Source organism: Vanessa cardui, chromosome 15 (genome assembly GCF_905220365.1).
Source record: "Vanessa cardui chromosome 15, ilVanCard2.1, whole genome shotgun sequence".
Taxonomy (NCBI): Eukaryota; Metazoa; Arthropoda; class Insecta; order Lepidoptera; family Nymphalidae; genus Vanessa; species Vanessa cardui.
Window position 1 is genome coordinate 8,231,784 of NC_061137.1, and position 26,590 is coordinate 8,258,373.

At 30.5% G+C, this 26,590-nt stretch overlaps 3 protein-coding genes across 9 annotated transcripts in view; 2 read left to right on the forward strand and 1 right to left on the reverse strand.

The window, feature by feature from the left end:
• Positions 1-606: 606 nt before the first annotated feature.
• On the forward strand, positions 607-4,695 carry LOC124535595 (proteasome subunit alpha type-3). Its single transcript, XM_047111857.1, has 5 exons — positions 607-817; positions 997-1,203; positions 1,476-1,724; positions 2,896-3,008; positions 4,483-4,695. Exons 1-5 carry the CDS (start codon positions 797-799, stop codon positions 4,658-4,660), a joined length of 768 nt encoding a protein of 255 aa, XP_046967813.1. The 5' UTR covers positions 607-796; the 3' UTR covers positions 4,661-4,695.
• Positions 4,696-6,232: 1,537 nt separating this feature from the next.
• On the forward strand, positions 6,233-11,275 carry LOC124535896 (putative odorant receptor 85d). The gene is made up of 9 exons (XM_047112296.1): positions 6,233-6,494; positions 6,835-6,987; positions 7,244-7,441; positions 8,036-8,234; positions 8,462-8,558; positions 9,582-9,680; positions 10,310-10,398; positions 10,688-10,754; positions 11,141-11,275. Exons 1-9 carry the CDS (start codon positions 6,233-6,235, stop codon positions 11,204-11,206), a joined length of 1,230 nt encoding a protein of 409 aa, XP_046968252.1. The 3' UTR covers positions 11,207-11,275.
• A 2,652-nt stretch (positions 11,276-13,927) lies between these two features.
• The window catches only part of LOC124535560 (apoptosis-stimulating of p53 protein 1), a 257,185-nt gene continuing 244,522 nt past the window's right edge, over positions 13,928-26,590 (reverse strand). For 5 of the 7 annotated variants that reach the window (XM_047111806.1, XM_047111807.1, XM_047111808.1 and 2 more), the window contains 10 exons: positions 19,122-19,303; positions 17,754-17,913; positions 16,803-17,648; positions 16,284-16,652; positions 15,464-16,120; positions 15,254-15,336; positions 15,056-15,171; positions 14,869-14,970; positions 14,562-14,764; positions 13,928-14,267 (listed from right to left, as the gene is read on the reverse strand). In XM_047111806.1, the coding sequence (XP_046967762.1) occupies positions 14,235-14,267; positions 14,562-14,764; positions 14,869-14,970; positions 15,056-15,171; positions 15,254-15,336; positions 15,464-16,120; positions 16,284-16,652; positions 16,803-17,648; positions 17,754-17,913; positions 19,122-19,303 (2,751 nt within the window). In that variant the 3' untranslated portion in view covers positions 13,928-14,234. The remainder of the gene's footprint in view (positions 14,268-14,561; positions 14,765-14,868; positions 14,971-15,055; positions 15,172-15,253; positions 15,337-15,463; positions 16,121-16,283; positions 16,653-16,802; positions 17,649-17,753; positions 17,914-19,121; positions 19,304-26,590) is intronic. The other 2 variants (XM_047111803.1, XM_047111805.1) reach the window with 2 other exon arrangements.

Here is a 26,590-nt window from a genome sequence, read left to right on the forward strand (position 1 = left end):
CCACGCGGTCAAGATGTATACAGTAACGAGTTTTATTTCATATTTATATATATTTAAGCATTTAATGTTATTAATTATTATGTTAATAAAACAGGATATTTGGTCTTCTAGTAAGTTTATTATATGAAATGATATTTTAAATTAAGCTCGTCATTCATCCTTTCGTAGTCCCTTAACCCAATATTATTTGAGGTCGGCTCAGCTTGTCTTCTACTTCCACACAACTTTGTCTGACATCATCTCATAAGTAACATACTTTCTAGGGATATCGTCTTTAACATAATGACATCGGTGGTTCCTTTGTTTAAAAATTAGTATCGACCTATTCATATTTATTATTTTATATATTAATCGCTTTTTAAAAATATTAGTATAACGCCCTCTATTACAATAAATTGAAACTACGTGTTCGCTGGAACAACAAATTTAAACCTATAATTGAAATTTTATGTAGAATGGTAAATAGAAATATGTAACGAATACAACATTTTAATTTTTTAAAATACTTTTATAATATTTAATTACAATATTTATTTTAGTAATTAACATTTTTGCAAATCATCATAATTGTTATACATATTATAATAAAGAGTTGGAAGCAAATTTTTGTAGCAATCTGTGGCGAACGTGAGTTGCTTGACTGCTTGTCATTGTCGCCGCTATTCGCTATACAAAATTAAAGTTTGATGTAGTAATTACATATAAAGCGTGAAATTAATACCATTACACTTAAAAACGCTAGTTATAAAAAAACTTTAAATAATTAACTCATAGTCTTCAAACACCTATCCCAAATATGAGTTCAATCGGTACCGGTGTAAGTATAAGTCTACTTTACTTTAAGTTTTAAGTAACTAAATTTGAATACACACTACTATTGTGGGTACCAAACAACAACTAAAGTAAAATAATTGATCTAAAAAGCATTACACTAATTACGGGTTTTGTTTATACAATAATGAAAAATGCCTAATCATCCTACTTCAAATTTTTCAGTATGATCTTTCTGCCTCCCAATTTTCACCTGATGGTCGAGTATTCCAAGTTGAATACGCAGCAAAAGCAGTAGAAAACTCAGGAACAGTTATCGGCCTGAGAGGGAAAGATGGAGTTGTGTTTGCTGTGGAAAAACTCGTGACTTCAAAACTTTATGAACCCGGTGCTAACAAAAGGATATTTCACACTGATGAACATGTTGGCATGGTATGCGTACATTATATTAATACTTTTTAGAATAAAAATACAACAATACATAATAATAATATTATTTATAGATTGAAACTTGCAAACAGAACTACTATAATACTGTCACACCATTAAGTACTTTTAATCTACTCACCTACTCATATTGTATAGTTTAATTCACCAAAGCAAAGATGATTTTTTTTATTTTACAAATACGATAAACAAACAAAATAAGTGATGCTTATTCTTCATATTTTCATTGTTTATCATACAAAAATATTGTTTTGCAGGCAGTAGCTGGTCTTATCTCAGACGCTAGACAAATAGTAGAAACAGCAAGATCTGAAGCTTCGAGTTACAGATCACAGTATGGAGCCCCAGTTCCTCTGAAATACTTGAATGAGCGTGTCTCCATGTACATGCATGCATACACCTTATACAGTGCCGTCCGGCCTTACGGATGCTCAGTGATAATGGGAACTTGGTCAGAATATGAAGGACCACAAATGTTCATGCTTGAGCCAAGTGGAGTTTCATTTGTGAGTATATTCTTAATTATTATCAAGAACTAACTCTAAGATATTGACTTGAGCTGCATTCTTTGTATGCATGCTGGTTAATTAGAGTTTATCATTGTTATTGTTACTGATTGAATAACAGTTGCAGAATGATTATTTAACAACAAAATTACTTTCCATACAATCCCAATTAAACTATATGATGGATTTTTGTTTACAAAAATCATTTAGAGGCTCACCTATGTTCCTTAAAAAAAATTTCCTCCTTAAACCAGCAGTTTTGGTTTTGGTTAAGATGTTCAATCATTAATTGTTCTAAATGTGTTTAATCTCCTATACATTAAGATTTACTATATGGTAAATAGTGAGATAATGATATTAATATGGTATTAATTTTGTTAAAATAGGCTATTTGACAAATCGAAAGATAAAGTGCCAATTAATATAATTCAGTGTAAATTGTGAGTTTAAAAACGAAAATTGAAAATAATAATTTAAATTTAATTAATTTAAATAATTTATTCAAAAATCCATAAATAAAAATGCATTTTTTCAAACGTTTATCATGTGACAAAACACTCCTGATTGGCCGGGCTTATGATGAAATCACTTTCTTGTTAACCTAGCTTTTCTACTATATGTACCTCAGATTAATTAAATGAGTAGTGTTTTCGCGCGCTGTTTAAATATGGATATTTTAATATGATGTTTTTCGGTAAATATGTTAATAAAAAAAAAAAAACAACTTTTACTGGGTTCCTTAACTTCTACTAAATAATATAAAATGGATTTTACATGTCAAAACAAGTCAAATAGCCTATTTTACTCATCTTATACATGATTAATATAACTGCTGCTATTATTAACATCAAAAACCTTTTCAACTTGACATGTTTGTTTTCCAAATATTTAATTAAGAATAATTTAATATTTATGTATGTAAAATTTTAAATGAAAACAATATGTTTGATAATTATTCCACATTTTGGAGTTGTGCTTTGAAGCAACAATTTTGAACATAATTAAAATAAATATAACACAACATCACATACATTACTCTCATCCCAATGTAAGCAGCTAAAGCCCTTGCGTTATGGAAAATCAGAAGTAACAACTGTACCACAAACACCCAGATAAGACAACATAGAAAACTTAACTTAACTTTAATATGTATTTATTTTTATAATTTCAGTCATATTTTGGATGTGCAGTTGGAAAAGCAAAGCAAGCTGCAAAAACTGAAATTGAAAAGCTGAAGCTTGCTGACATGTCTGTAAAGGATTTAGTAAAGGAAGCTGCTCGAATGTAAGTGCATATGACATTTCTTTGGTTTTTCATTAATTTTTTTTTTACATTACATATCAATGTATAATTTGGTTTAGAGTATTTATCCATAAAACTTGATTAATTTTTAAAACTATATGGAAGAAAACTGTATCAAAAAGTACATCATTTTGCATGGAAAGCACATATTACTCAATATCTTACTTGAACAAACACCTTATAGCTACCTAATATACACCTTATATTGTTCCCTAAAGTATACAAACTAGCAAGACTTTATATAATAACACAAAATAACACTGTTGTGCTAAATCAAAATATACTTTATTATACATCAATAGACACATACATTACACTTATATTAGTCACATTAAAGAAAGATGCAAAATAGGTGGCTTTATCATTAAATGACCGTCTCTTCCAGACAATTATAGAATCTATTACTACTACTAAACTCTATTGTTGTAAGAAAGTTGTATTATTTGTATCTTGTATTTCTCATATCCTTATATTTTGGTCATTAGACAAACATTTTAATAAAATTATTAAAACCAAAACATTTAACAATATAAACTATTGATAGACAGTTTTTATAGACAACAATAATAATAATATTGTTAAATTATGACATACTTATTACAAGTGCAAAATAGTTGTATTGCAAATTACAATTTCATTTTTTTTTTAAATATTATTATACTATGAATGCTAATTGCCTGTAAAATTTTATTTACTCTTAATGTGTTTATTTTGCAATACATATGATCTTGTTTTTACTGTTACCTCTTGATCTTCTAATAATTAATTTATAATTATGCCTCTGAATATTTGGGTATATGTATTCTAATATGTGTATTCATAGTCGGCTGAATCACTGAAAAACTATATAAAAAAAAAAATTATGAATATGGTATACAATTACAGAATTAAGTATAATAGCTGGTGAGGAATATCTGATTACATGCATCATTGAAATGGCATAATGCAAGATGGCTGATTTCTCTAAGTATATTAACTATTCAGTTCTACGTAGAATATTCATATAATTTTTATATTATTTAACACATTATCAAACTAAGTAACAGTAATGTCAAATGGGATCACTCTTTTATTGTGGACAAATTGCTGTAGTCTATTGACTGCAATGAGAATTGTAAGCACTTAAGTAATGCAGCAATGAGAATTGTAGTTACTAACATTAACATATTAGAAAGAAAGAAAGAAAGAAAGAAAGAAAGAAAGAAAAAAACATTTATTGACATACACACATATAAAGAAAAAATATATATACAAGAAATGGATATAAAAACAACATAAACAAAGAAAGATATCATAATAAAAAATATATAATGAATATAAAACTTGTGTGCAGTCAAAAGGAGACAGCTCAGGCTATGAGGGATTTTTATCCCTCTGTTGATTTTCAACTGTCTCCCTTGCATAAAAGCTAACAAAATAAAATATTGTTCACTAATTGAATTTTTTTAATTTTCAGTATATATCTTGTCCACGACGAGCTTAAAGACAAGCAATTTGAGCTTGAGTTGTCCTGGGTTTCAAAGGACACGAAGGGGCGTCACGAGATGGTACCGAAGGAGATAGCGGCAGAAGCAGAAAATCAAGCCAAACAAGCTCTAGCTGATATTGAGGATTCTGATGAGGGAGACATGTAAAAACATATATAGATAATAAAATTTTATAACAATAATTCTGTTTTATTTTTTAATATTTATCTTTCTGTTTATATTCTGCATTAAAATTTGTATATAGAACATTTGATGAATGTATTTACATTATTTAAATTACAAAAAATTTTTAAAGTTTGAAATCAACTTTTTATTTATTTTTTGTGTTCATTTAGCTTTTGCTATATTGGATTTATGTATGTGCCGTTTATAACTTAGCAACTTGCTCATCCAACCAGCAGTTAAATATTGGACAAGTCACAAGGCAGGCAAAATGATAAATATATTTTTGTTGGCAATCAGTTTTATTTGGATATGGATATCGAATATATGAATAATATTTTACCTATTTCAGTTATAGTTTATACGGTTATTGCCGCGAAATTATTTCAGATTATCCGATTGTTTCGGAGTGTCGATTACGCTAATAGATTAATTGGAAATTGTAAAATTAAAATATATTAATTAGACTTTATTTAGTAGTAATTATAATCATAGAAAAATTGGTGTCTTAAAACACAATTAACTACTCCCTCTTTTTCCTCTATATGTTAACATAATTATAAATATTCGGTTTCAGTCAAGGCAACAGATTGATTTTTATTCTGGGTGTAATTTTTCTGTTCAAGGTATTTGACTTTAGAAATTCATTATTAAATTAGTTTTATGTATCTTTTACCACCAACTTCTTTATAATTTATTCGAATTTTCATAATTTCACGAACACTTGAAATTATTTTAAGCCATACAAAAAATATAAATGTATTATTATTCAATCATAAATAGGTACTTTTTTTAAATAAGTACTAAAATGTACATTAACCTATATCCATAATTAATGCCTTTGTAAATTTAACGTTTTAAAAGGATTTCGATCATAATGTCTTAAATTATTTAAATATTTGATAAGGCAATTTTAATAAATATATAAAATTGCGCTTGAATTGCACATAATAATGTCTTGTAGCTCGCGGCGTTTTAATATATACATTTAAGTATTGTATGAATTTAGCTTTAAGTCTATAGGTATTTTTAATAATGTACGGTCAGCAAACAGCTGCCGTCAATGACATTTAATATTTATATTTAAGATTTCCTGACGTGACGTTGTTTTTATTAGACTAGTAACTTTGCTTTACTAACATTACTTGTTTATTAAATTTACAATACGATCTATAGTATTAAGCAAAAGCGTTTAAAATAATCTATATTAAATCGAAATACAACTTACTGATTAATCGCTAAATATTAAAAACTATAACATTTACAAACTAAAAGTTTGGCAAGTAGTTTGCTTATAGGTTGTCATCTACTAAAAAACGATCCAGCTAGTTCAATATACATATGTATATTCCTCGTAATATCAACACCACAATATTACGATCGTGTAGGAATTAAACAAAAGAAACTTTATTATAGCGTATTTTACAATAACTTTTTTTTCTATCACTACAATAATTGAAAATGATTTCTATAAATTTCACGGAAACTACAGAGACGTGGTTTTTAAGTCACTTAAGTCATTGCCGTAGACGAAGGGAAATCAATTTGTAATAAAAAATGAAAGATTTAAAAGAATTGCCACCAAAATTCGTCGATACATTTATTCGTCACACAATGATGATAGAAAAAATCGGTATAAACATATTTGATGAAAAGAAACATTCATTCTTTATAAGACATCTCAAGCTAGCTTTCTTTATGATCCTAGTAATGGTGTTATTAGTTGGTCAAATTCTTTATGTTCTCAAAAGAAACGAAATTGGTGCCCAATTTTTAGACGTTGTTAGTACCATACCGAGTACTTTTATCGTCATACAAGGTATAATAGTCATTATATACTATTTTAATATAAAAGTAAGAATGTAAAAAAATATACCAGTTTCCTAACCGGCCCACAGTGGGCCTAAGGCCTTTGGAGGAGAATAATTAACCGTTTTTCCACATTGCTACTTATTTACTATGCATATTTTTGGATAATTTTAGTCTGACATTTTATGACTTTTTTTAATTATTTCCTCCGTATTGTATAAAAGCAAAGGTATTAAAGCATGCGTACAAATTAGATCTTTGTAGGATTATTTCATATAGAAAATTAATGTTTTTATATATCTATCCAAACGCTGCACATTAAGAAAAACTTATAAAGTAAGGAATTTCAGATCTTGTCAAGATATTAGTGGTGACATATAAGCGAGATCGAATAAGGAAAGTAATAATGGAGATTGGTAAAATATGGCCAAGAGAACTTGATGACGAAGAGAAGAAAAAAACTTTGTACTCGTGGACAAAATCTCTAAAATTCTTTGATAATGGTAAATATAACTTAATGGTAATAAAACTTTTTTCCATTATCTCTCATTGTCTGTTCGAAAAACAAACGTAGAAATTAAAATATTTTCTATGAAATAACTTAATTATGACCAGTAAGTATTTCCTACGAGCCGGATTAACTGTAATGGGCTCCTAGGCATACAACGCCTTGGGGTCCCAATTCCTAAAAAAATATACCTACACATTTATTTGTTTTATATTTATGGTGTTATGTAATATTTGCCATTATTTTTACAGCTTTTTTTAGAGCTGCAATTATTTCTTTAGTATTCTACGAGCTTCTGCCCTTAGCCATGACGGTTTATTACATGAATACCGAGGTAGATGCTCAGTATCAGTTTCCAGTGCAGATGTATTTCTTTTGTGACCTACAGTCTCACTTTCAGTACGCTATGGCTTATACATATGAACTTGTAGTATGTAAGTGTCATATTTAATTTCAATTCTTAACGTTTTTTTTGGCAATTACCAATTCGGTATCTTAGAGCTGCTATTTTGGATTAATAATTAGGTCCAATTTTCTTATATGGTACGTTTTTTTATGTATTTTAGAATGAATTGGCCGCATTTTGTACTTAAATCTAATTATCTAAGATATATCTTCTATAATTTCAGTAGTTCGGGATGGCCAAAATAATATTATCGTTTTACAATGATGCTCCAATCTCTCTATCTTTTGTTAGAATCGTCCAATTGTTTTCTAATGACAGCTCAATCATATTTAAAATAAGAAATAGTGTTACATGCCAGTATTAAATACTATGCCATAAAGTAATATCAATTACAGTTTTACAAATTATATTGATCAATTAATTACAATAATAATTGTATGTAATAAATTCAATAGCCCCTGCTATATTCATAATGGTCAATAATAATGATATAGAATCAAATGTCATAACACCGTATCGGTGGCTAGGATTACTTTGTAACACTTTTAAATATATTTAGTTACCTAATATCTATTTTACTTCCGATATTTTCGGTAGGTACTTTGATATAATTATTGGGAATTATTTTTTGCCGCAGGTTGCATGGTTCATATGTGTGTATACGTTTCCTGTGACTTTCTACTAGTAGATCTGATATTTGATTTGAGTGCACTATTGAGTTTACTGCGAATAGACTTAGAGAATCTAGTGGAACATAACTCAAATAATTATGATTTTGAAGACGATGATTGTGAAGACATTAAAGTTATCGTAGTAAAACATCAAAAATTATTAAGGTATCTGACAAGTTTCACTTTTAAAGTATACAATTTTTATTGAAATTTACATACTATAAAATAAATTAAATAAATGTGATTATGTTATGTAGCCTAGCTGTTGTGTTATTTATTTTAGTACTCTTAGTTAGAATCTTTTTCGAAGTTTTTGCTTCAGCAGGTGCGTTAGTTATGCGCCTTGAACTATTTTTTTTTTCACTAATAATATGTTTAGTGTTGTTAACCAGTCTTGCAGAAACCTTAAACGAGATTTTTGGAGGAATTATCTTTAGCCAGGTGTCGTTTTCGTCTGTGATCATCTGTTGCTACTCTTTTATGGCTGTGGTTAGTATAAATTCTGTGAATTTTATTTTACGCCGACTCTACTTACTTACTTGGTGGCAGGGCTTTGTACAAGCCCGCCTGGGTAGGTACCACCCACTCATCAGTTATTCTACCGCTAAACAATAGTACACAGTATTGTTGTGTTCCGGTTTGAAGAGTGAGTGAGCCAGTGTAACTACAGGCACAAGGGACATAGCATCTTAGTTCCCAAGGTTGTTGGCGCTTTGACGATGTAAGGAATAGTTAATATTTCTTACAGCGTCATTGTCTATGGGTGATGGTAACCACTTACCATTAGGTGGCCCATATGTTCGTCCGCCAACGTTTACCATAAAAAAAACTAACGAATGACAGAAAATCTATCTCGGACCTTCATCCTACTAAAAACATATTATTATGAGTTACTAGCGACAATCCCCGGCTTCGATCGTCTAAAACTGTCAGTGTTTCTCTACTATGTTGTGCATACAAACCTTCCTCTTTAATCAATCTTTGTATTAAAAAAACCGCATCAAGAATACAAAGGGGCAGACATATGATTACAACGAAGTTCCAAAAGTACATAACTTCTGACCAAGAAAAGAGCGTACTCCTTTTTGAAAGGCCGGCAACGCACCTGCAAGTCCCCTGGTGTTGCAGGTGTCCATGGGCGGTGGTAGTCACTTTCCATCCGGTGAGCCTCCTGCTCGTTTGCCACCTATGCCATAAAAAAAAAAGACCAAATATTTGTGCAATATTATTTTTTTAAAGATAGATATAAGATATTAACAATGATCAATCTAACTATTAAATTGCAATAAGAAACACGTTTATTATATTGAACTACGTAGGGCAAAGGAAAGCAAGACGTACACTTAAGGGAAAAAAGTATAGAAAAGAAAATATTTACTTCTATTAAACTTCTTCTTACTTTCTACAAAAGTCTATAATCAGACTTTAATAAAATCACAGAATACAAAGATATTAGATGACTTCTAATACCTTCAATCGTACTCGTATATTAATTACTCGTTTTAATTTTAGATAGCCGACGGAATGTTCCTTAAAAATTTGACCGCTTCATTGGGAATCATGTTTGCAATTTTCATAATAGCATGGCCGGGACAAATGCTCTCTGATGCGGTAACGGAAGTTTCATTAATAATAATTCATTTAAAGGATTAACATATTTAACGTACAAAGCCTATATGATATAATGTTGTGAAATTCGGGAAAGCACTGGGCTTTTGAATACTTAATTTGTATTGATAATATTTAATCTCATGATCGGCGATAAAGGAAAAATCGTAAGCCCGGAGCAACGTAACGTACTTACAACGTACACAAACTTTGTTAATGTATGGTGGTTTTAAGTAGAGTTTATATGCGAATTTAAAACATATTTAAAAGACTGTTTTATTACGAGACGATATTACCTAGTTGAACATAATTTATTGCAATAATGAAATAGGCAAAAAATATTTTATCAAAATTAAAATGAGTTTAAAACAAAACATTTTTTTATCCTTTTAGTGATAATCAATATAATCGAGAATATCATGTAATATGATATGATATATGATAAATACATTATCACTTAAAGCAAATTTATTGGCTTATTGCTGAGAATATAAGCCAATAAAAAAACTCTTATTCAAAAAACGTAATAATTTTAATCACCTCCGTCAGCGGAATTTACCTATAACAAATTTTCGCTATCCTTATTTATACATTAGAAAACGAGTAAAACATATTATCATTAATACTTTCAGAGTAATAACGTAGCTACTGCGGCATATCAATGTCTTTGGTATGAGAGAGGGAAGAAATTCAGAAAATGCATTGCAATAATAATAGCCAGGTACACGTAATGCCTAACGATAACGTAAATAGGCCTACTACACTATTTCCAATCCTAACTGTCAAATTCGATAGAGTTGCACTACTACACAGCCGAAGGTGTCATTCGGCTCACGACTTACAGTCTCACATGCTTCGCAAAAGACAAAATTTTTACCATTTAATATTTTCCATAATCAAAAACCGATATTTTTTTCTTGAGATCCATCATTTATTTAAAATAAGTTTACTTATAAATAGCACACATTTATCATAACTTCATAAAACAAACAGGATATTCTTATTTTCAGGTCACAGAAAGAATGTCATCTCTCTGCTTTAGGATTTTCAGACTTAACTCTTGCAATGTTTTCGAAGGTAGTGTATCTTTTTTTATAAAATACCATAATACCAATTTTAAGGTCATCATCCTCCTGCCCCAATTTTAATTTTAATTAATATTATTCGTGGTACCCATGTCTTCTTCTTCCATACTTCTCTCTCTGACGTCATCTCACAAGTAACATCTTTCCAGTCATACCGTCTTTCACATACACATAGTTTCTTTGGTCGTTCCCTTCCTCGATATCCATGTCCATGCTCAAGACCTTCCTAACAATATGACCCTCATTCCTTCGAATAACATTGCCCCACACCTGTCATGGTATATCCCGGTTTCCACAAAACTATTTTCAATGATTTTTAAACAAATGAAATATAATTACTTCGTAAAATCATCATTGTTAATATTATTATTCTTCCAGGTAATGAGTACGTCTTGGTCATATCTTTCTCTGTTAAATCAAATGTATGATAACATTGATGAATAATGAACGTAACCTAAGAATACTTGCTGTGTTCACTACAAAGTTCTATATTTTATAATTGCACATTTTTTATTAAAGTTATTAATTTCGGAATATTTAGCATGTCTTTTATTTTTGTTCGGTGGAGCTCGATATTTCGACATTATCTACGAATGTTTTATTCACGAGACTGAAGTTTGCGGGTAGATGTTGATAATGTTAGAAGTGTCCATATCGGACTACCTCCTTTCTCGTACGTTTAATAATAAAAAAATAATAAATAATAAAAATGTTCATTTAAAATCTTGCACGATTTTTATCGATAAATACATACATACAATGGAGTCTATATAGTCTATAGTATAGACTATTATAATCATTTATAAGGCAATTAAAAAAAGAATAGTATATCTACCGTGTCTATTTATATCGAATCAAGTATAAAAATGAGCGAACTATCGACTTATGTACATATTCCTAGGAATTACCCAATAGCTAACCTATATTGTACGCTGCTCTTGTTGATTAACTTATATTTATTTCTAATATAATACTATTTCACTTATATGCCCTTAAATATAACTTCCAAAGTTCTGGTAACACCTACGTCGTTCAAAACGCCATTTGCTCGCAAATCCATAATGTATATCATAGATTATTCAAGCTATCGACCAATGATCGCGTCAATTCCTTGTCAAATGTATTTGGCATTTGTTTTCTAGTTGGAATAGGCTATAGGTAATTCATATTATTATATCGTATTTTTTGTTGATATTTACAAATATTTATATTTTGATTACTTCGCAGAATTTGTGATTCTAGAAATAATATTATATTAAACTTGATAATAAGTAACTTAATTGTAATTATTTATAATCAGAATGAACGCAGATAAAATTACACATATTATAAAATTATAATAAATGTCTAAATTTCTACGAATGTAATGTTAATTAATTTCACAGATATCGCTAATTAGTGTATAGTGAAATTGTTAATAGTTTTTTTTAATAAATAATATAATATATTATTATTTGACAACATCACATACATTACTCTGATCCCATTTAAGTAGCTAAAAAAGCACTTGTGTTATGAAAAATCAGAAGTAACGACGGCATAGTGATGCTATCGTTATTTTACACGCGGAACCAAGACAACATAGAAAACGAATGAACTTTTTCTACATCGACTTGGCCGTGAATCGAACCCTGGACCTCGGAGTGGCGTGCCCAATACCGGTGTACACTTTACTCGACTACGGAGGTCGTAAGTTATAACACGTTAAAGTAATCAATATTAATTTTTAGTAATATTTGTACATTAGACTATAGCTTCACGCAGAGGCACTCCACTGTATGGAAGGAATACCTCATTTATTTCTTATTATCAAAATTATCACTGACCTCAATCTTACTAACTGTTTCATGGCTCGGAGCGAGTCTTTATTCCCAGCTTTTGACTTGTAAGATAACTCTTTTGTACAATTAAAACTACTTAAATTATACGTCATTTTAATGATAATCATGAAGTAATGTAATTTATCATATATATCAATTTGTGATTTAATTAATAATACTAATAAATACCCACTAAAACCCCGTATTTTATTCCAGGGATTCATTCATTCACTACCTTCGTTCGTTCATAAATTTAAATAAACATTCGATTCTAATTAAACTGAATTATTGTATGTAGAACTATACTTTGTGATGATGCATTCTGACCACTATAGTTTGAGCTCGGGCTGCTAGTTCATAATCCTGATGCGGTGTTTCTAACTATCTGGGGTTGGGAATTAACCGTGTAACTCGTGACACGATTCGACGAAGATACAGATTTGTACGGGGATGGATAGATATTATTCAAATATAAAATTACTTAAATGTCATTATATTCTATGTAATCGAAATAAATGTATTTATTTATTTAATTATCCACCGCATTCTTAAGAATTCATATGGAAGCCCCTAATATATGAAAATAGGAATGAATTCTTAAATCAAAGTGTTAAACAAATTCATGAGATGTTTTGGAATCTAGATATTGTTTTCAAATCTTTACCTACAAGGTTACGTTTAAAATAACCTTAAATAACATTATAATAGGACCACTTTTGCTTTGACAGTAGACAAAAAACGATATAAATAATAATGCGTTATTATTATTACTGTCCTCTATAAAATTTACTTTTAACACTTACTCAATAAAGGGTATATTTAATATAAATTTATTATAAATGTTCTTGAATACAGGAAATAGTGCTATGCTATGGAAATTCTTGTGAATTACAGTAATGGTTGAATTGTGGTCGGGATCTTCAATACCTATGAGTATCAACCTATTATATTATTATTCTATTCGCTGTCGAAACGCTTGGCAATTGGAGTATTGGTGCAAAAAGCTTCATCAAAAGTGTAACACCTCGCTTCATTGCCTCCACTGGTGACAGGAGGGTTGCTTCGCTTTTTGCCCAGAGGATCGGAATTGCGATTCAACGGGGAAATGCTGCTGGCATTATTACCACCTTTCCACGCGGTCAAGATTTATACAGAAACTAGTTCATATTTGTATATATTTAAGCATTTAATGTTATAAATTCTTATGTTAATAACCTAATTATATTTTTTCGTGCTACGAAGCACCGATAAAGTGTATTTTTGACGTAATTATACCCTACGTGATCAGTGAGAACGGAAGACTGAGCCCTCAACACAACTAACGGGAAGAAAAAAAAGGCCAATGTATTGTTTGTAACATTATCTTGTATTGTCAATTTATAATATTTCACAATATTTTCAGAAATCCTAAGAATATTACAAATTTCATTACGAATTAAAATGATGACTCGCGTATTTATAAAATGTACAATATAATCTCATTCGTTTTGAACTTTAATCGCTTATTTAAATATTTACAAAATATTTTATTCTGTTAAAATTGTATACAATATTTATCATTAGATTACAGTTATATAAATACATAAAAAATAAAAATTACCCAATGTATTTACAATTGATAAGTTTATAATTTAAGCCGTAGAATTACATTCTTATTCCTGCTGAGGGGTTACTCTCGGATATAACTGAAAAAAAAAAAATACAAAGCGTGAGTAATTTATTTCAAAAACACCTTAAATTAATTATTATAAAAGAATATTTTTATAACAACTTTTTTCTTAGTGATATTTAAGTACAAGTCAAGAATGGAGCAAAAATGTGTTACACTAATGTCCCAGTCAAATACTAGCAACACTGCCTTGTTTACCCGTCCCTATTCCGTAATACATCACATTCAAAGGTAAAAGTATTTTTAATAAGAAGTTGGAACGAATAAAATGTAAGTTTGTAAGGAATTTTAGAATAATAGTTCAACTCACCCCAAGCAGGTTCCTAGGCACGTAGCCCTCATTCCCCAAGTCGTCTCGACACCACCACCACTCCCGCTCGTTGTCGTCTCCCTTCCTCAATACTTGCAGTCTCGCGCCCGTCTCGAAGGACAGCTCATCGCTACGCGAGGCCGAGTATGAGAACACAGCGTAAACTAGACCATTGTTCATTATGCCGAGTTTTTCTTGAACGCCTGCAAAAGTAATACATATTAATACGTTACATTTTGTTAAGAAACGTTGAATTGAAACGGAATATGAAATGCTATCATTCCAAACGTATAATATAAGAGCTTACTGTAAAGATATTCAGAGCACCCGTCGAAACCTTCCTCATCTTCTTCACATTTCTCTGCGGCCGTTTCGTGATCTGACAGTGTTGTTGCAAATATGCAAGCGCCTGAAAATTTACACCATCGCACGTTAATAATAATTAAAATTAAAGTACAATTAAAACTTGTATTATGATTAACTAATATACTTACCATTATCGACAAGAAATCGCACCATCGGTAGGTTGTTGCAAGAAGCAGCACAGTGTAGTGGAGTCCACCCGTCGGAATCCTGTGCATTTACATCACAACCTAACTCTACTAGGAACCTGAAAGACCAAACGATATTAGATTGAACCCGATTGATAGTCATTTATAAATGATATGCGTTAAGTTATTTCTTATACATACTTGACTATCTCAAAATGGCCGGCACAAATGGCATTGTGAAGTGCTGTTATGCCCTCGTCGTTTGCAGCGCTTGCATTTTGTACCTGAAACATTGTCTTGGTTATTTAATGTTAAAATCAGTAATACATTTTGGATTCTCTACAGTAATATTAATTGAATGAGAGTTTTTATTTATTGTACTGAATTAAAAGAAATATAAATTATCTTTACCTGAGTTGCCGTCTTTTTCACGAGTTCCAATTCACCTTCCAAGCTTGCATCTAAAAGCAACGCGAGAGGATCGAAGCTCACTCGCCTCGCTAGCGGAGCTTTCCCTCCTTGTTTTAAATTCCCTTTCTTAGACCGTCTCAATACATTTTCAGATCTCTGAGAATCTTGACCGTTCAAATCTACAGAAATTATTTGGTCCGTTATATCAGAAACGACGATATCTTTACTGTCGTCCTGTTTATCATTAGAACTTAGAGATATGTTATTATTGATTGATCTGTCTACTTCATCTTTCATTTTCGATTTATCCTTCTGACCATTTTGCATTTCATTCCCAGGATCAAGCGTTAAATGATCCATTTCGGGGAATAAAAATGCCGGTGGCATTTCTATTCGCCGATTCATGTTCACGCTAATACCATTTTTAGCATTATTGACATTTCGAAGCTTCGGTTGTTCACTAAGAGGTGGTTTCCTAATGGTCAAAGGTCGTGCTTTAATTATCATCTCGTTGTTACTCCCATTACTGTTTTCTTTGAAATTTTGCTGTAATTCGCTCTCATTTGAAGAGTCAGGGATAGATATTGTGGGCATATTAATTGTCTCCGTTGACTGACCGAAGCCTGTATCGTGGTTAACTGATTGTCTCGGTGGAGTCTAAAACAAATGATATCTCAATAATAACATTTAAAATATGCACGAAATCTTAAAACTTCATAGTATTTGAATGAATGCGTATATAACCGAAAGATGATTGAATAAAATAAAAATTAGAACATGAAATTTACACAAGTTGATGATTTAACAAAACGCTTTGTACCTTTATTGTAGGTTTTGGTGGTAATGCTGGTTTAGGCGATTTGTCACTTCCACTAACATCTGGTGTCGATAACGGAGTACTGGCACTTTGTGGTGGAGATAACAATATGCTTTGTGATGATGCGTTCTGGCCACTGAAGTTTGAGCTCGGGGTGCTAGTTGATAATCCTGATGCGGTGTTTCTAACAATCTGGGGTTGGGAATTTACCATGTTACTAGTTACATGATTCGATGAAGGTACAGATATGCTTTGGGTCTGGACAGTTTGTGGTTGAACTGGTTGGATCTTTGTTGAGGATGTCTGATAAATGGGTGATGGTTTGCCACTCGATACCTGAACCGATGTAGGTGCTACACTCGATACGGGTTTCTGTAATGAATGATTGATGGCGATATTTACAAATGTGGGTGAATGTAGCTATGACTTGATGAAAGCGGATATGACTGACAAACATTCAATATGTGAAATGAAAAATGTTTTTGAATGAAAGTTCTTTCATAAAAAAAAATATTTGCTTACCCCAAATCCTATTGAACTACCAGCAGAAGTTGTATTCGAAAGCAGGCTTGGTGAGCTGCCTTTTACGGCATTGCCCTGTTGATTCTTCCCTCCGTTGTTTCTGGACCCATCGCTATTTTGACTTAACCTAGAATTCTGTGGATATGCATGATTTTCTTTGCCTTCCTGATTACATCTACTGGATGAATCCGACTTTTGCAATTGATATGTAAGTTCTTGTTGATATGTTGCTTCATTTTGACTTAAAGGCGTCGCCAAACTTTTATTGACCACCGACAGTGGCGTTGAGTGTACTGTCATATGGTTAATGTTTGAAGCATTTTGATTTTTTAAATCCTGTTCACTTCCTTTCCCATTCAAATCGGTTTGTTTTAATTTACCATTTGTGTTCTGCGGAAATTTAGTATTGTATGGCAATGTTTGATATTTAGGGTCGGATTTACTTGCCGCGAACTCTGGTGGAAATTCCTGTTCATTTATTTTTTGCTCTTTACTCGTTTGATTGCTATTAGAACTGCTTGTACTATTCGGACTGTATTGAGATTGCTTAGGATATTCGGAATATTTGTTTATGTGATCAAACATTGTTTTCTGATCATAGGCATTAGTTATACCTTGCTGAACATGAGAAAATGCGTTGGCATCGTGTTTGTTCGTATATTGTTGTTGATACTGATTATCTGGAACAGTCGGCATATGAGGGAAATTTCCGTTATATAAGGGATTCATCATTTGTTTCTGCTGCAAGAAATGAGCTTCCTGTTGCGTTAAATGACTTTGTATGTTATCGCTTTGAGTCAGCTGTTTTAATGGCACGTTGTTTTGTAAAACATTTTGTTTCATGGCCTGAAAATTAAAGATGTAGAAATTTAAAAAGTTGAAGTTTATCAAAATAAAACTTTCTCTTTCTTTTGTTTAATGATTAGAATGTTTGTCGGTTTTTTTGCTTACTTGGAAATTATTGTTGTGAAGGCTTTGGGCGTGTGGCACGTGGTTGTAAGGCTCCACTGCCGCTACGTTGCCACGTGCCTGTTGATTCTTTGGTTGGCTAACTGCGTTGTTACCAGCTGGGTAGTTTGGTAGCTGTTGCATCGGCGTGGGATTGTTCGTTCTGTAATTAAAAAAAATTAAATACAACAGACTCATCAATTTACATTTAAGTAAAGGAAACTGTGTTTAACTCACTCAGTATTATTATATATTTAATTTATGATAAATTCGTTTTAGAAAATAATTCAGTTATAAAAAAAGTGATTTTAGTGTTATCCTTATCATCCACATGAACAAATATTAACGTCTATATTGAAACGAATTGGAATAAAAAGAGCATTTGAAAGTGACTGTCAATGAAATGGAATCAATATTTATATCATTCAGATAAAATAAATAAATTAATATGTAATAAAAAATAAAATTAAAAGTTATCAAAATTAATCTACACCGTTTTTTTTATTTTTTTTTCTTTACGTATGTATAGAGTCACAATTGTATTTTGAACTAGTTCGACCCAACACTGAAATATTGGGCACACTTTTGGTGCTTATGATGTTTTATAACTAGAATATTTTTGAACTAAATTAAAATCATTTTTAATTGGATTTAAAATGTTAGTTTAGAAATATATTTCTTTTTAAATAATTCTGCACAAATTTATACAGCTCAGTTAAGTATTAAGGCTAAACATGGCGAAATATAATTAAGTATGAATGGGTGAGTAATAATGTCAAACTTTCTTTTGTTAAGATAAAAGATATAAGTCAAACAAGAGGTACAGCTGATGGTCCTCTCGAGACACAGCGTTTGAGATAGATGTGGAACTTACTTTCCCTTGGATAACTTCCATCATTATGAAATACTTAAACAATTTCTTTGTAATACGTCTTTTAAAAATCGAAAAGAAGAAAAATATGTATCGGAAACTTTGTATATTAATAATCTTCTCATTTTAATATTAATTTTTCCTAAAAGATTATGTTACTGCCTCGTATTAAATAATTTAACCCTTGCAACATTAAACAGTTATTAGGCATAAATTTTGAACCAGTAAGCCACAGAGCATGAACCAGTTTTGTTAAATAACGGTCTGCAGTTTGAGTTTCACTAAACTTTCAACAAAATATTAATGCGTAATAGGTCACGTTTGTTAAATATTAAAGTTATGCGAAACCGCAATTAATTGAATTTTGTTGAATAACTAATTTAACAAGCAAGGACCGATTCAGGAAAATTGTTTACAAATAGACTTCGTGTAATGGAACATAAAAAAATTTCTTGATCTAAGGAAAACTTAATAAAGAAGTCTCACTTTTGATATATTACCTTGGCTGCGGTTGTCGATGTGCGGCTGCTAGCTGTCTATTGAGTGCTCGTTTCCGAAGTAATCTGGCTTGTAGTTCAGAAACTCGTCGATCTATGCTGCGCATTTCTTCCTGTCGCGCACCAAGCGCTGCTCGTTGCGCTGATAGTCGACCATTTTGCTGCTCATTAAGTTTGTTCCGGTACTAAAAATAAAACATTTTGACGATCAAACAATAAAATCATATGAATTATAGTTTTCATAATTAACAAAGGAAGTAAGTAATTTTAAAAATATTTCAATAGAGTTAAAGTAATCTTAAATAAGAGCTCGAGATATGATGATAATAATTAAAATATTCTGGCGAAATATTCCAAGCTATGTGATATACGACTCGGATTTGTAAACGGAAAGAACCTACAAAAACTTATTCAATAAACCCTTGCAAGGGAATTTCGGAGCGATAAACGCTTAAAAAGAGTTTCCAATAAAAGTTAGAAATGCGACGTAGAGTGATTAGATAGAAGATTAAAAAGAAATATTCAATTTGCATTTATTTTCCGCCTTGTAACGAATACGTAAGCACCCAAATCGATAATAAAACTAAGAGAACAATAGCCACTCTCCTGACAAGCTTGGAGTAGTACACTACAACTACGATGTTAACTAGACTACGACTACTATTCACTTAAAGGTTTATAAGTCGTTTTATATGCTTACAGAAATATATTATATACGATGTTCAATTTTTAAAAGTTTAGAGAATAGAGTATTTGTGAAATAAAATTTTGAGGTCGTATACCATTTTGTTACGTTATAAATTTCATATGATGAAGTATTAGAATATAGAAAAACTAAATTCTGGGCGTAAGAGTATATAGAGTGAAAGCTCGTCAAACTCGTCGGATATACAAAAACTATTAATAGCAGATTTTCATAGAAGCGCAAAATTGCCACTCTATTCAATTCTGGGGTGCTACGGCGAATTTTTAACAATTAAATAATCTTTTACTACTTTAACCCGGGAGATTAATCATCGCCTTTGAAATCTGCTACATAGTACATAAAACACTAGACCACTAATGCAGTTTTATTTGTTAATAGTTGTTGTTCGCGGATTCACTCTCGTTTTAGGGGTAAGCATACTTGGAGGTCAAGCATGCTTCAAAGCAAATTTCAAGCAAATTTTTGGTTCCGCAGTTCGTTGTTCAAAGCGCAATAGATAAACATACCGAGTTACTTTCGCATTTACAATATAAATATAGATTTTGTTTGACCTTTGACTTTGAAACATATTATTAAATAAACACGCAACAACAAACCACGCTCATTTATTGTCTATTTTTGTTACTAGATACATATTTCAATTTATATTTCCAACAATATTGTATTTTGATCATATAAATAAACATTATTTCGATCAATAAAATTATTACGATCGTTTTCTCGTATTAAACATGGGTTGGACGATATCATTTGTTTCAATTGATATTTTGTTTGTCTATAAACGGGGAACATTTCGTTCTAATTGAAACATCTTTTCCAATACATGCTATTCGTATTACACATAGTTTTGTATTACAACGGTTTTAACATTTCGAGAATTATTGGTAATTAGTAGTAGCCCGCTGCTTCGCTGGCGTTTAAGAGTCTTAGTTGTCAAGTGTCAGAAGAAAAAAGTAGCCCATGTCCTTTATTGGAGTTCAAGCTTAGTTCATGTCCAATTGCATCAAATTCGGTTCAGGGGTTTGGTCGTGAAAGAGCGACAGGCAAACAGACAGACAGGCAAAGTTACTTTTACTTTTTTAATATTAATATCTTCATAATTTAGACACTTGCATCATATTCGGTTCAGGGGTTTGGTCTTGAAAGAGCGACAGGCAAACAGACAGACAGGCAAAGTTACTTTCACATTTATAATATTAATATAGAGTTTAGACACATGTCCTAAAAAACACGTACTATAAAAAAAAAGAAAAATGTTGAGCCAGTTAATACAGGTCTTCTTTACATTTAAGAAGAAAGTTCAACCCTTATTTTACTTTACACGAAGTCTATTTCAACCGCCGCACATGTAATGATAAACACAAATCATATACATGAAAACTTATTGGTGCCCGGATCTTATCCCACAAACTTCAGTTAACACTTTCTGGGTCAGCGAACGGCTGTAGACGTCATAACAATTACTTAGCTACTGTCTCGTAAAGTGTTAAGATTCAATTATTATGTCCTCTGGCCCATATTGGCTCGACTATTCCATGTATAAATTCCAAATACAAATTACGTTATAGTCATATTCGTTATAAGTAAAATATCTTATATATTATATTTCGAAAAGTTACAAACAAATAGCTTTACGCTCGTCGCTTTTAAAATTTGATCAAATAAACTTGCTTAAAATAGAGTATTAAAATAATATCTCTATTACTATTTTCGTTAGGACCTTGCAACCGAATATAGCGTTCGACTTCCATTCACAAATAAATCTAGCGTAAAGCGATGAAAACAATCTAGATGTGACACTATCGGCACCTATCACTGCGATATGATTTTCATTTAACAAATAGTTTAAAATAATGATTAGCATCAGTGATAATCTATACTCATATAATAAGCATGTACTTACCTACTTAATAACAAAACTTATACAAGATGTTATAGAGCGTTTTAGAGGTTTTACGATATCATATAAAAAATTATAATAATATACAAATTGATGTACTTCGCTGTTTCGGTCGCTTTTAATTTATAGGCATTATTGATAAGACAAGCGTATATTCGAGGCACGATAGTAAAAGTAAAAATGCTAATAAATATTTATTCATCAAGAAAAATAAGAGTTTTCATCATACTCGGTCTTCTATGTAGTCCCAAATTAAATGAGATATTAAACACAGTGTAATTAAAACATAATTAAACCAGCTGAAGCAGAAAAGGGTGTAATATTTACTAATGACAAATAAACGAGCGTCAATAAAAACAAACGAGAAGATCAAAATTGCAAATAACTGAAATCCGGACATAAATACACAATAAAATAAAACTAGTCCAATTTAATCGGAAACCCATTATTATACCGCCAATTTATGTGACCACCAATACATTCTGGGATTGAATCAATTCCATTTGAATGGTTTTTTCCATGTCAACGAATTTTCTGCTCAAAGTTGAGAGCAATTCCATTTTTTTTTTCATCGTGTAAGAAATACTTGTCATAAATTGAAAAACTTATTCAATATAATTTTTCATAATAAATGTATCCAAAAGAATTGAGTGGGTACAGGGACGGAATTTTGTTTATAAATTTGAACGTATTGGATAGAAATAACCATTTCATATATTTTGTTAGGCGTTACTAAAACAGTTTCGGTAAAAGTGCCTTCGTTTACATGGGTCAGTCGTAAAATTCTATCCCTCTACTAAGCAAGTTAGAAATAAATCACGTTATGAAAACTTTTGTCTATATCTTGCATCAGAATATTGCGCTGTGCAAAAACATTTGCGATATTGAAATAATTCGGAAGCGAAATAAATCTATGGATTACGGCCATGAAATTAATTTGTCACAAAAACGTAAACGACTTAAACTCATTAACGGATAAAGTTTCATTTTTAATTGAATAATAACAAATGATGAAAAATGCGCAATATGGATTTACATTACGTAATTTTGTTTTAATTTATTACTGTTCATCTCGCAACACAAAATGATATTTTTTTATCGACTTGATCATATCGGGATAATCTTTGCAATACAAAAAAACAATATAATTAAAAGAGAAAATATTTGCTTCACTATTTGTAAAATATAAAATTGAATATCCATATTTGAAAAAGTATTTTTGTAACACAAACGAATTGTTAGTGATATATTTCGCTATAAAAATTATACACTTTTAATTATGCATTTGTGATACTGTAGATACTGATAGTACTGATAGTTCTGTATATCACAAAAAAATGATGAAAACAGGCTACGATTAGTATCGAGGAACAATATATAATGTTACTATAAATATACGAACTTTCCTTTTTTGTTAATGGGGCCAGCAAACTCGCAAATCGAGTTAATGTCAGTAACAATTGAAGACGTCGCAACGGTGACATCGACGTTTTTCGACGATTTTCGTACTAAATTTAGAACTACTATTATTCTATAAACCTATCTCTATGAAATCAATAGAATTAAAACAGATGTATACTTGCATTTTGGGCAGTAATAATAACATTTTAAATTGACAAGTTAATATCAAAAGTTTCTGTTTTCAAATCTCAAACAATTAGGTACTTTAATTAAAGCACCAAAAGTATTATTGTTTTAAGACACTCTTAGCCATCGTTTAGTCCATTCTGTCCTATTTTATTTTAACCGTTATACTTATTGTTGTTATGCAATTAATTTGACCGGTTAATAATAGGCATATTTTTCGTATTTTATGTATTATAGATTATATAATATAATCGACACAGTCTTTAATAAGGTTCAGTCAATTGTGCATATTGATTCGCCTGGATGGCGAAGCGTTAATATAACGCAATGACAAGCGATCATGATAGCATAGCCTACAGCAAGCTGTTTCACTGTCTAGCTATTGTTTGCCGAATCATAATTATGTTTACTAGTGTTGTGTTGTAAATCTAGAGAATTTGTTATTATTTAACCTTTTCGCGTTAGGCTATGCTATTTACTCGTTACGAACGTAAGGAGAAATATTCAGCATAAATGACGATGAATAAATCTATCATATATTTGAAAAAACGTCAGTATTAACCTGTCGTGTATAGCTAGTTCTTTAATAATTTAGTTTCAATTTTATATATTTTCAAACAGTGTGACCAAATAATCTGTTAATCCAGAATCCATTTCCCAATAAGCGGGATTCTGGCAACGTTTAGTGTATATGAATGGAATGAAATTTCATGTATGCGAGGCGGAATGAGGCTATCATAGAGCTTCAGTCGATAAAACGGTTCATTAAGAGTAAAAACAACACATCGGTATTCATTAGATTGATTAGGAGCAAAGGTTTGTAAATTTCCTGCAAAAGAAATCAACTATTGATATGCAATTAGTGTGAGTAAGCAAATCAAATAATAAATTATTTTTACAACATAATACAGTTTACTTGATGGTAAGTGCATGTGGTAAGTTAGCACAAATACGTAGTGTTCGTGTGTTCGATTTTGTTAGTGATTTATTACACGGCACAAAGGATATAACATTTAACTTTCCAAAGTTGTTAGCGCATTCTTGATGTAAGGTATGTTTAACATTTCCTATAGCTAATAGCTATGGGTAGTGGTAAGTTTATAATCAGGTGTTTATCACCCGTCTGCCAACAACTATCATAAACAACATACTGAAATTTTAGCGACATAATATTATAGTACTCACGTATTATTTTATATATGAACATGTTCAAAAATATTTTAAGTTAGATTAAATATCAAACAAATTAAGCGTTCTCTGAAAGGCGCTACATTTTCTGGTAAAAATTTGTAGACGTTTTTTTTTTCAGTTTGCTTCACAAAATAACACCTTCTAAATTACTGGTAAAGGTGTTTAATATTTCGACGTATAATATTATGTTTAAAATTCGTTGAATGACAAATATTATTTATTTATTTGACATTTCAGCTCAGTTTACAATGATATTAGTTGTGTCCGTATTGAATTCTCATTTCTGATTACATTGCTTGCAAAATAACATGTATTAATGAGGCTTTGGGAACTACGTAATAGCAATTATATGATGCGATCGTTTGAGCTGACGTTAAATTAATATAATTAATTTAAAGCTGAATAGTCCGGTGTGAATTAGGTTTTGATTGCTTTTGTTATTAATAAATTTAATTATAACGGAACAAAAATGTCAAAACCGTATTATAAGCTGTTGCTGGTTTTATTTAGGTTGATTATCGAGAAATGGTCGAAATTTTTAGGATATTTCAATTCAACATAGGTTTAATGGGTTGTCGTGATTTCGAATAATTAATAATAATATAATAAATGTTATGCCAATTTAGTAGTAAAATTATACGAGTAATCTAATTTATGTATAATAATACCAATAATTATTTAGCTAAGGCTTATTTCCAACAATGTTTTCTAGTGTTAGGTACAGAGTTTATACCGTGTGTAAATAGATTATTAGTTTTCTCGAAATTTTATTTACACCCTTATTCATTATTATAAATAAACAAGTAAGTCTATTTGGAAAAGTTTCAAATTTGATAGAATTATTTTTTAATAATAATTCTATCAAATTTGATGAATTGTTTCGATGTATGAGCTTTCACCACGCTTGATCACGCTGCTTCAGTGCGGGTTGGTGGATCAGAATATAATCTAATAAATAGTAATAAAGGTTTTTTCATAATGTTTCATAATCCGAGCAAGTGATGAATTTTACACATAAATTAAATGCTAGTTTTAAATATTTGTTCTAATTGTTATATCTTTATAATTAACCTTTTAAAATTACAAAAAACAAGTACGTTACGTGACTCGTTCAAACGTACTTATAAAGTAATTTTTCTGCGAGTAAATCTTAAATAAAGTCGGGGAATTTTTTATCGAAGCCTGTCATGATGGAAATTCTTTCGATCTTTCAACAAATTTCATCTCGAAGGTATTCCTTTAGATTGGCACCGTAAATTTAGACAACGGCGAAATTAGATGGGCTGCGTTGCAAGTCAGGATATTGAATTATACTATATACTTAATTTTTCTTTGAACTTACGTATAACCCTCACTGAAACTGTATACTATATAAACCGATTAAGCAATAAATATATCTTATAATTAGTGAACACTGTTATTGAATACAATTAAATTTTAAACCTACTAACTTTTATGCTTAACCTAACCTAATTAATCTATTCAAAAACGAAGGCTCGCCCCTGAACTTTATACTATTATTATTAGCGTGCTATTATATTATGTATACTTATTATAAGTAAATCTCGTACTTACAAGATGACTTAGTGTGCATAAGGGGACTAAGAGAGAATAAACACAGCCAAAAAGTAAAAATAATCAATTACATTAGGACAAATATTTAAAAAAAAATGGATTTATCGTTTTTTTTGCAAATGATTTTAGGATGAACATAAGCTTATAGTATGTAAACTTTGTATACATATTATGTAAATTTGGTTGAAAAAATGTCAGTTCGGACGTTTTTAATTCATTCATTAAACTGCATAATCAACAATTTCATATTCAATTATATATTAGAATTAATATAAGTAATCAAAGGCCATATTAATCTTAAACTTATTCCGTATTTGAAAAAAATAGGGCCAGCAACGGGAATGTAAGGGAAAAAAGAAGATAGATAATAGGAGATGAAAGGAGAACAGACGATCGTTCGATCTATTTTTCATAAAATAATGATTATATTATAATCTAATCTTTGTTTACATATGTTTACTAGTTTGAATTTTTATAGGTTTAGCGACTTTTTAAAAATAAAATCATTATTAT

Coding starts and splice junctions, on each gene's coding strand:
- LOC124535595 (XM_047111857.1), top strand. CDS start 797: ATGAGTTCAATCGGTACCGGT. Junction 818..996: donor TGAGTTCAATCGGTACCGGT/GTAAGTATAAGT, acceptor CAAATTTTTCAG/TATGATCTTTCTGCCTCCCA. Junction 1,204..1,475: donor CTGATGAACATGTTGGCATG/GTATGCGTACAT, acceptor ATTGTTTTGCAG/GCAGTAGCTGGTCTTATCTC.
- LOC124535896 (XM_047112296.1), top strand. CDS start 6,233: ATGAAAGATTTAAAAGAATTGCCACCAAAATTCGTCGATACATTTATT. Junction 7,442..8,035: donor AGTATGTAAGTGTCATATTT/AATTTCAATTCT, acceptor TTTTTGCCGCAG/GTTGCATGGTTCATATGTGT. Junction 8,559..9,581: donor GCTACTCTTTTATGGCTGTG/GTTAGTATAAAT, acceptor TTTTAATTTTAG/ATAGCCGACGGAATGTTCCT.